Source organism: Xenopus tropicalis, chromosome 6 (genome assembly GCF_000004195.4).
Source record: "Xenopus tropicalis strain Nigerian chromosome 6, UCB_Xtro_10.0, whole genome shotgun sequence".
Classification (NCBI taxonomy): domain Eukaryota; kingdom Metazoa; phylum Chordata; class Amphibia; order Anura; family Pipidae; genus Xenopus; species Xenopus tropicalis.
In genome coordinates this window covers 2,499,980-2,512,811 of record NC_030682.2, presented here as the reverse complement: position 1 = coordinate 2,512,811, position 12,832 = coordinate 2,499,980, and the positions used below count along the sequence as shown (strand labels likewise).

General features: G+C 40.9%; 1 protein-coding gene across 1 annotated transcript in view; it reads left to right on the top strand.

The window, feature by feature from the left end:
* The first annotated feature begins 209 nt into the window (after positions 1-209).
* The window catches only part of sspo (SCO-spondin), a 96,885-nt gene continuing 84,262 nt past the window's right edge, over positions 210-12,832 (top strand). Inside the window, exons 1-2 of the mRNA XM_031903910.1 lie at positions 210-289; positions 11,653-11,735. Of these exons, the coding sequence (XP_031759770.1) occupies positions 11,680-11,735 (56 nt within the window). The 5' untranslated portion in view covers positions 210-289; positions 11,653-11,679. The remainder of the gene's footprint in view (positions 290-11,652; positions 11,736-12,832) is intronic.

The following is a 12,832-nucleotide window of genomic DNA, read 5'->3' as shown; positions in this document are numbered from 1 at the left end:
CCTGTGCCAGTGTGACTGGGGGCGCTATAGTTCCTGTGCCCCAGTCTGTAGGTCCGGCCCAGTGGGACAGGGCAGATACAGGGGGGACGGGGCGTTTCCATGGTTACACAGAGCAGCAGCTGTGTTTATGTGGGGGGGTCTCCAATCCCGGCACAGGCAGATGTTACACACACACTAATCCCCCCGGTATAAAACCCCCGGGTACAGCTATGGCTCTGTATTTACTGCACCGAGGGCAGGAGACTGGGGCAGAACCAGCACCGGACTGGACTGTACATGAACTGGGAAGGTAAGTGAGAAACCTCTATATATGGATTCTGTTATACAGACCAGTTATACACAGACCAGTTATATACAGACCAGTTACACACAGACCAGTTACATACAGACCAGTTATATACAGACCAGTTACACACAGACCAGTTATACACAGACCAGTTATACACAGACCAGTTACATACAGACCAGTTATATACAGACCAGTTACACACAGACCAGTTATATACAGACCAGTTATACACAGACCAGTTACATACAGACCAGTTATATACAGACCAGTTACACACAGACCAGTTATACACAGACCAGTTATATACAGACCAGTTACATACAGACCAGTTATATACAGACCAGTTATACACAGACCAGTTATACACAGACCAGTTATACACAGACCAGTTACATACAGACCAGTTATATACAGACCAGTTACACACAGACCAGTTATACACAGACCAGTTATATACAGACCAGTTACACACAGACCAGTTATATACAGACCAGTTACATACAGACCAGTTATATACAGACCAGTTACACACAGACCAGTTACATACAGACCAGTTATACACAGACCAGTTACATACAGACCAGTTATATACAGACCAGTTATATACAGACCAGTTATATACAGACCAGTTACACACAGACCAGTTACATACAGACCAGTTATACACAGACCAGTTACATACAGACCAGTTATATACAGACCAGTTACATACAGACCAGTTATATACAGACCAGTTACATACAGACCAGTTATATACAGACCAGTTACACACAGACCAGTTACATACAGACCAGTTATACACAAACCAGTTATACACAGACCAGTTATACACAGACCAGTTATACACAGACCAGTTACATACAGACCAGTTATATACAGACCAGTTACACACAGACCAGTTATACACAGACCAGTTATATACAGACCAGTTACACACAGACCAGTTATATACAGACCAGTTATATACAGACCAGTTACACACAGACCAGTTATACACAGACCAGTTACACACAGACCAGTTATACACAGACCAGTTATATACAGACCAGTTACACACAGACCAGTTATATACAGACCAGTTATATACAGACCAGTTACACACAGACCAGTTATACACAGACCAGTTATATACAGACCAGTTACATACAGACCAGTTACACACAGACCAGTTATATACAGACCAGTTATATACAGACCAGTTACACACAGACCAGTTACACACAGACCAGTTATATACAGACCAGTTACACACAGACCAGTTATACACAGACCAGTTACACACAGACCAGTTATACACAGACCAGTTATATACAGACCAGTTACACACAGACCAGTTATATACAGACCAGTTATATACAGACCAGTAACACACAGACCAGTTATACACAGACCAGTTATATACAGACCAGTTATACACAGACCAGTTACACACAGACCAGTTATACACAGACCAGTTATACACAGACCAGTTATACACAGACCAGTTATATACAGACCAGTTATACACAGACCAGTTATACACAGACCAGTTATATACAGACCAGTTATACACAGACCAGTTATACACAGACCAGTTATACACAGACCAGTTAAACACAGACCATTTATACACAGATCAGTTATACACAGACCAGTTATACACAGACCAGTTATACACAGACCAGTTATACACAGACCAGTTATACACAGACCAGTTATACACAGACCAGTTATACACAGACCAGTTATACACAGACCAGTTATACACAGACCAGTTACACACAGACCAGTTATATACAGACCAGTTACACACAGACCAGTTATATACAGACCAGTTATATACAGACCAGTTATATACAGACCAGTTATACACAGACCAGTTATACACAGACCAGTTATATACAGACCAGTTACACACAGACCAGTTATATACAGACCAGTTATACACAGACCAGTTATACACAGACCAGTTATACACAGACCAGTTATACACAGACCAGTTACACACAGACCAGTTATATACAGACCAGTTACACACAGACCAGTTATATACAGACCAGTTATATACAGACCAGTTATATACAGACCAGTTATACACAGACCAGTTACATACAGACCAGTTATATACAGACCAGTTATATACAGACCAGTTACACACAGACCAGTTATATACAGACCAGTTACACACAGACCAGTTACACACAGATCAGTTACACACAGACCAGTTATACACAGACCAGTTATATACAGACCAGTTACATACAGACCAGTTACACACAGACCAGTTATACACAGACCAGTTACATACAGACCAGTTATACACAGACCAGTTATACACAGACCAGTTACATACAGACCAGTTATATACAGACCAGTTACACACAGACCAGTTATACACAGACCAGTTACATACAGACCAGTTATACACAGACCAGTTATACACAGACCAGTTATACACAGACCAGTTATATACAGACCAGTTACACACAGACCAGTTATACACAGACCAGTTATATACAGACCAGTTATACACAGACCAGTTACACACAGACCAGTTATACACAGACCAGTTATATACAGACCAGTTACATACAGACCAGTTATACACAGACCAGTTATACACAGACCAGTTATACACAGACCAGTTATATACAGACCAGTTATATACAGACCAGTTACACACAGACCAGTTATACACAGACCAGTTATATACAGACCAGTTATACACAGACCAGTTATACACAGACCAGTTATACACAGACCAGTTATACACAGACCAGTTATACACAGACCAGTTATACACAGACCAGTTATATACAGACCAGTTATACACAGACCAGTTATACACAGACCAGTTATATACAGACCAGTTATACACAGACCAGTTATACACAGACCAGTTATACACAGACCAGTTATACACAGACCATTTATACACAGATCAGTTATACACAGACCAGTTATACACAGACCAGTTATACACAGACCAGTTATACACAGACCAGTTATACACAGACCAGTTATACACAGACCAGTTATACACAGACCAGTTATACACAGACCAGTTACACACAGACCAGTTATATACAGACCAGTTACACACAGACCAGTTATATACAGACCAGTTATATACAGACCAGTTATATACAGACCAGTTATACACAGACCAGTTATACACAGACCAGTTATATACAGACCAGTTACACACAGACCAGTTATATACAGACCAGTTATACACAGACCAGTTATACACAGACCAGTTATACACAGACCAGTTATACACAGACCAGTTACACACAGACCAGTTATATACAGACCAGTTACACACAGACCAGTTATATACAGACCAGTTATATACAGACCAGTTATATACAGACCAGTTATACACAGACCAGTTACATACAGACCAGTTATATACAGACCAGTTATATACAGACCAGTTACACACAGACCAGTTATATACAGACCAGTTACACACAGACCAGTTACACACAGATCAGTTACACACAGACCAGTTATACACAGACCAGTTATATACAGACCAGTTACATACAGACCAGTTACACACAGACCAGTTATACACAGACCAGTTACATACAGACCAGTTATACACAGACCAGTTATACACAGACCAGTTACATACAGACCAGTTATATACAGACCAGTTACACACAGACCAGTTATACACAGACCAGTTACATACAGACCAGTTATACACAGACCAGTTATACACAGACCAGTTATACACAGACCAGTTATATACAGACCAGTTACACACAGACCAGTTATACACAGACCAGTTATATACAGACCAGTTATACACAGACCAGTTACACACAGACCAGTTATACACAGACCAGTTATATACAGACCAGTTACATACAGACCAGTTATACACAGACCAGTTATACACAGACCAGTTATACACAGACCAGTTATATACAGACCAGTTATATACAGACCAGTTACACACAGACCAGTTATACACAGACCAGTTATATACAGACCAGTTATACACAGACCAGTTATACACAGACCAGTTATACACAGACCAGTTATACACAGACCAGTTACACACAGACCAGTTATACACAGACCAGTTACACACAGACCAGTTATACACAGACCAGTTACATACAGACCAGTTATACACAGACCAGTTATACACAGACCAGTTATATACAGACCAGTTACACACAGACCAGTTATATACAGACCAGTTATATACAGACCAGTTACACACAGACCAGTTATACACAGACCAGTTATACACAGACCAGTTATACACAGACCAGTTATATACAGACCAGTTATACACAGACCAGTTATATACAGACCAGTTATATACAGACCAGTTATATACAGACCAGTTATACACAGACCAGTTATATACAGACCAGTTATACACAGACCAGTTATACACAGACCAGTTATACACAGACCAGTTATACACAGACCAGTTATACACAGACCAGTTATACACAGACCAGTTACACACAGACCAGTTATATACAAACCAGTTACACACAGACCAGTTATATACAGACCAGTTACACACAGACCAGTTATATACAGATCAGTTACACACAGACCAGTTATACACAGACCAGTTATATACAGACCAGTTACACACAGACCAGTTATATACAGACCAGTTACACACAGACCAGTTATACACAGACCAGTTACATACAGACCAGTTATACACAGACCAGTTATACACAGACCAGTTATACACAGACCAGTTACATACAGACCAGTTATACACAGACCAGTTATACACAGACCAGTTATACACAGACCAGTTACATACAGACCAGTTATACACAGACCAGTTACATACAGACCAGTTATACACAGACCAGTTATACACAGACCAGTTATATACAGACCATTTATACACAGACCAGTTATACACAGACCAGTTACATACAGACCAGTTAAACACAGACCAGTTATACACAGACCAGTTATACACAGACCAGTTATACACAGACCAGTTACACACAGACCAGTTATACACAGACCAGTTATACACAGACCAGTTATACACAGACCAGTTATACACAGACCAGTTATACACAGACCAGTTATATACAGACCAGTTATATACAGACCAGTTACACACAGACCAGTTACATACAGACCAGTTATATACAGACCAGTTATATACAGACCAGTTACACACAGACCAGTTACATACAGACCAGTTACACACAGACCAGTTATATACAGACCAGTTATACACAGACCAGTTATACACAGACCAGTTATACACAGACCAGTTATATACAGACCAGTTATACACAGACCAGTTATACACAGACCAGTTATACACAGACCAGTTATATACAGACCAGTTACACACAGACCAGTTATATACAGACCAGTTACATACAGACCAGTTACACACAGACCAGTTATACACAGACCAGTTACACACAGACCAGTTATACACAGACCAGTTATATACAGACCAGTTACACACAGACCAGTTATATACAGACCAGTTATATACAGACCAGTTACACACAGACCAGTTATACACAGACCAGTTATATACAGACCAGTTATACACAGACCAGTTGCACACAGACCAGTTATACACAGACCAGTTATATACAGACCAGTTATACACAGACCAGTTATACACAGACCAGTTATACACAGACCAGTTACACACAGACCAGTTATATACAGACCAGTTACACACAGACCAGTTATATACAGACCAGTTACACACAGACCAGTTATATACAGACCAGTTACACACAGACCAGTTATACACAGACCAGTTATATACAGACCAGTTACACACAGACCAGTTATATACAGACCAGTTACACACAGACCAGTTATACACAGACCAGTTACATACAGACCAGTTATACACAGACCAGTTATACACAGACCAGTTATACACAGACCAGTTATACACAGACCAGTTACATACAGACCAGTTATACACAGACCAGTTATACACAGACCAGTTACATACAGACCAGTTATACACAGACCAGTTATACACAGACCAGTTATATACAGACCATTTATACACAGACCAGTTATACACAGACCAGTTACATACAGACCAGTTAAACACAGACCAGTTATACACAGACCAGTTATACACAGACCAGTTATACACAGACCAGTTACATACAGACCAGTTATACACAGACCAGTTATACACAGACCAGTTATACACAGACCAGTTATACACAGACCAGTTATACACAGACCAGTTATATACAGACCAGTTATATACAGACCATTTATACACAGACCAGTTACATACAGACCAGTTACACACAGACCAGTTATATACAGACCAGTTATACACAGACCAGTTATACACAGACCAGTTATACACAGACCAGTTATACACAGACCAGTTACATACAGACCAGTTACACACAGACCAGTTATACACAGACCAGTTATACACAGACCAGTTATACACAGACCAGTTATACACAGACCAGTTATACACAGACCAGTTATACACAGACCAGTTATACACAGACCAGTTATACACAGACCAGTTATACACAGACCAGTTATACACAGACCAGTTACATACAGACCAGTTATACACAGACCAGTTATACACAGACCAGTTATACACAGACCAGTTATACACAGACCAGTTACATACAGACCAGTTATACACAGACCAGTTACATACAGACCAGTTATACACAGACCAGTTATACACAGACCAGTTATACACAGACCAGTTATACACAGACCAGTTATACACAGACCAGTTACATACAGACCAGTTATACACAGACCAGTTATACACAGACCAGTTATACACAGACCAGTTACATACAGACCAGTTATACACAGACCAGTTACATACAGACCAGTTACATACAGACCAGTTATACACAGACCAGTTACATACAGACCAGTTATACACAGACCAGTTATACACAGACCAGTTATATACAGACCATTTATACACAGACCAGTTATACACAGACCAGTTACATACAGACCAGTTAAACACAGACCAGTTATACACAGACCAGTTATACACAGACCAGTTATACACAGACCAGTTACACACAGACCAGTTATACACAGACCAGTTATACACAGACCAGTTATACACAGACCAGTTATACACAGACCAGTTATACACAGACCAGTTATATACAGACCAGTTATATACAGACCAGTTACACACAGACCAGTTACATACAGACCAGTTATATACAGACCAGTTATATACAGACCAGTTACACACAGACCAGTTACATACAGACCAGTTACACACAGACCAGTTATATACAGACCAGTTATACACAGACCAGTTATACACAGACCAGTTATACACAGACCAGTTATATACAGACCAGTTATACACAGACCAGTTATACACAGACCAGTTATACACAGACCAGTTATATACAGACCAGTTACACACAGACCAGTTATATACAGACCAGTTATATACAGACCAGTTACACACAGACCAGTTATACACAGACCAGTTACACACAGACCAGTTATACACAGACCAGTTATATACAGACCAGTTACACACAGACCAGTTATATACAGACCAGTTATATACAGACCAGTTACACACAGACCAGTTATACACAGACCAGTTATATACAGACCAGTTATACACAGACCAGTTGCACACAGACCAGTTATACACAGACCAGTTATATACAGACCAGTTATACACAGACCAGTTATACACAGACCAGTTATACACAGACCAGTTACACACAGACCAGTTATATACAGACCAGTTACACACAGACCAGTTATATACAGACCAGTTACACACAGACCAGTTATATACAGACCAGTTACACACAGACCAGTTATACACAGACCAGTTATATACAGACCAGTTACACACAGACCAGTTATATACAGACCAGTTACACACAGACCAGTTATACACAGACCAGTTACATACAGACCAGTTATACACAGACCAGTTATACACAGACCAGTTATACACAGACCAGTTATACACAGACCAGTTACATACAGACCAGTTATACACAGACCAGTTATACACAGACCAGTTACATACAGACCAGTTATACACAGACCAGTTATACACAGACCAGTTATATACAGACCATTTATACACAGACCAGTTATACACAGACCAGTTACATACAGACCAGTTAAACACAGACCAGTTATACACAGACCAGTTATACACAGACCAGTTATACACAGACCAGTTACATACAGACCAGTTATACACAGACCAGTTATACACAGACCAGTTATACACAGACCAGTTATACACAGACCAGTTATACACAGACCAGTTATATACAGACCAGTTATATACAGACCATTTATACACAGACCAGTTACATACAGACCAGTTACACACAGACCAGTTATATACAGACCAGTTATACACAGACCAGTTATACACAGACCAGTTATACACAGACCAGTTATACACAGACCAGTTACATACAGACCAGTTACACACAGACCAGTTATACACAGACCAGTTATACACAGACCAGTTATACACAGACCAGTTATACACAGACCAGTTATACACAGACCAGTTATACACAGACCAGTTATACACAGACCAGTTATACACAGACCAGTTATACACAGACCAGTTATACACAGACCAGTTACATACAGACCAGTTATACACAGACCAGTTATACACAGACCAGTTATACACAGACCAGTTATACACAGACCAGTTACATACAGACCAGTTATACACAGACCAGTTACATACAGACCAGTTATACACAGACCAGTTATACACAGACCAGTTATACACAGACCAGTTATACACAGACCAGTTATACACAGACCAGTTACATACAGACCAGTTATACACAGACCAGTTATACACAGACCAGTTATACACAGACCAGTTACATACAGACCAGTTATACACAGACCAGTTACATACAGACCAGTTACATACAGACCAGTTATACACAGACCAGTTATACACAGACCAGTTATACACAGACCAGTTACATACAGACCAGTTATACACAGACCAGTTATACACAGACCAGTTATACACAGACCAGTTATACACAGACCAGTTACATACAGACCAGTTATACACAGACCAGTTACATACAGACCAGTTACATACAGACCAGTTATACACAGACCAGTTATACACAGACCAGTTATACACAGACCAGTTACATACAGACCAGTTATACACAGACCAGTTATACACAGACCAGTTATATACAGACCAGTTATATACAGACCAGTTATACACAGACCAGTTATACACAGACCAGTTACATACAGACCAGTTAAACACAGACCAGTTATACACAGACCAGTTATACACAGACCAGTTATACACAGACCAGTTATACACAGACCAGTTATACACAGACCAGTTATATACAGACCAGTTATACACAGACCAGTTATATACAGACCAGTTATATACAGACCATTTATACACAGACCAGTTACATACAGACCAGTTACACACAGACCAGTTACATACAGACCAGTTATACACAGACCAGTTATACACAGACCAGTTATACACAGACCAGTTATACACAGACCAGTTACATACAGACCAGTTATACACAGACCAGTTATACACAGACCAGTTATACACAGACCAGTTATATACAGACCAGTTATACACAGACCAGTTATACACAGACCAGTTATACACAGACCAGTTACATACAGACCAGTTATACACAGACCAGTTATACACAGACCAGTTATACACAGACCAGTTATATACAGACCAGTTATACACAGACCAGTTATACACAGACCAGTTATACACAGACCAGTTATACACAGACCAGTTATACACAGACCAGTTACACACAGACCAGTTACACACAGACCAGTTACACACAGACCAGTTACATACAGACCAGTTATACACAGACCAGTTATACACAGACCAGTTACATACAGACCAGTTACACACAGACCAGTTATACACAGACAAGTTATATACAGACCAGTTATACACAGACCAGTTATATACAGACCAGTTACATACAGACCAGTTATACACAGACCAGTTATACACAGACCAGTTATACACAGACCAGTTATATACAGACCAGTTATATACAGACCAGTTACATACAGACCAGTTACACACAGACCAGTTATACACAGACCAGTTATACACAGACCAGTTATATACAGACCAGTTATATACAGACCAGTTATACACAGACCAGTTATACACAGACCAGTTACATACAGACCAGTTACATACAGACCAGTTACACACAGACCAGTTATACACAGACCAGTTACATACAGACCAGTTACACACAGACCAGTTATACACAGACCAGTTATACACAGACCAGTTATACACAGACCAGTTATACACAGACCAGTTACATACAGACCAGTTATACACAGACCAGTTATACACAGACCAGTTACATACAGACCAGTTACACACAGACCAGTTATACACAGACCAGTTACATACAGACCAGTTACACACATACCAGATATACACAGACCAGTTATACACAGACCAGTTATATACAGACCAGTTATATACAGACCAGTTATACACAGACCAGTTATATACAGACTAGTTATATAAAGATCAGTTATACACAGACCAGTTATTCACAGACCAGTTATATACAGACCAGTTATATACAGACCAGTTATATACAGACCAGTTATACACAGACCAGTTATATACAGACCAGTTATATACTGACTAGTTATATAAAGACCAGTTATACACAGACCAGTTATATACTGACTAGTTATATAAAGACCAGTTATACACAGACCAGTTATACACAGACCAGTTACATACAGACCAGTTACACACAGACCAGTTATACACAGACCAGTTATACACAGACCAGTTATACACAGACCAGTTATACACAGACCAGTTATACACAGACCAGTTACACACAGACCAGTTATACACAGACCAGTTATACACAGACCAGTTATACACAGACCAGTTATATACAGACTAGTTATATAAAGACCAGTTATACACAGACCAGTTACATACAGACCAGTTATACACAGACCAGTTATACACAGATCAGTTATACACAGACCAGTTACACACAGACCAGTTATACACAGACCAGTTACACACAGACCAGTTATACACAGACCAGTTATATACAGACTAGTTATATAAAGACCAGTTATACACAGACCAGTTACATACAGACCAGTTATACACAGACCAGTTATACACAGATCAGTTATACACAGACCAGTTATACACAGACCAGTTATATACAGACCAGTTATATACAGACCAGTTATATACAGACCAGTTATGAGACCAATATAATGAGAGTAAGTTATACATACAACATGTACACGGCTGTTTGTGTTTATTTCAGGCGCCGGTACCACTGTGAGACCCAAACATGATACGGGCGGCCCTGCTGCTTCCACTGTGGTTGAGACTCACTATCTCCAGTGGGTAAGTTATTCATTGGTTACTCACCCATTAGTGTGACCCAGACCACTATTCCCAACTGCCCTCACTCAACCCCCATCACAACCCCATCACTGAGCCCCATCACTTAACCCCATCACTGAGCCCCATCACTGAGCGTCCAAATTCAACCTTAACACGCACACCCTTAGCTCTCCAAAGTAATAATCGCTCGGTGCACAATGCCTAGGGGGATCGGCACCCCCTCCACAAATTCTACACAAACAAATAGCAGTGGCACTCAAGAGCTTCAAACGGGACTAGCCCTTAAAAATATTTATTGCGGAAAAAACATGCAACGTTTCGAGGCAAACTGCCCCTTTATCAAGCATTTGCCTCGAAACGTTGCATGTTTTTTCCGCAATAAATATTTTTAAGGGCTAGTCCCGTTTGAAGCTCTTGAGTGCCACTCCCCATCACTGAGCCCCATCACTGAGCCCCATCACTGTGCCCCATCATAACTTCATCACTGAGCCCCATCACTCAACCTCATCACTGAGCCCCATCACTGAGCCCCATCACAGAGCCCCATCACTGAGCCCCATCACTGAGCCCCATCACTGAGCCCCATCACTGAGCCCCATCACTGTGCCCCATCATAACTTCATCACTGAGCCCCATCACTCAACCTCATCACTGAGCCCCATCACTGAGCCCCATCACTGAGCCCCATCACTCAACCCCATCACTGAGCCCCATCACTCAACCCCATCACTGTGCCCCATCATAACTTCATCACTGAGCCCCATCACTCAACCTCATCACTGAGCCCCATCACTGAACCCCATCACTGAGCCCCATCACTCAACCCCATCACTGAGCCCCATCACTGAACCCCATCACTGAGCCCCATCACTGAGCCCCATCACTCAACCCCATCACTGAGCCCCATCACTCAACCCCATCACTGAGCCCCATCACTCAACCCCATCACTGAGCCCCATCATAACTTCATCACTGAGCACCATCACTAAACCCCATCACTGAGCCTCATCACTGAACCCCATCACTGAGCCCCATCACTCAACCCATCACTGAGCCCCATCACTCAACCCCATCACTGAACCCCATCACTCAACCCC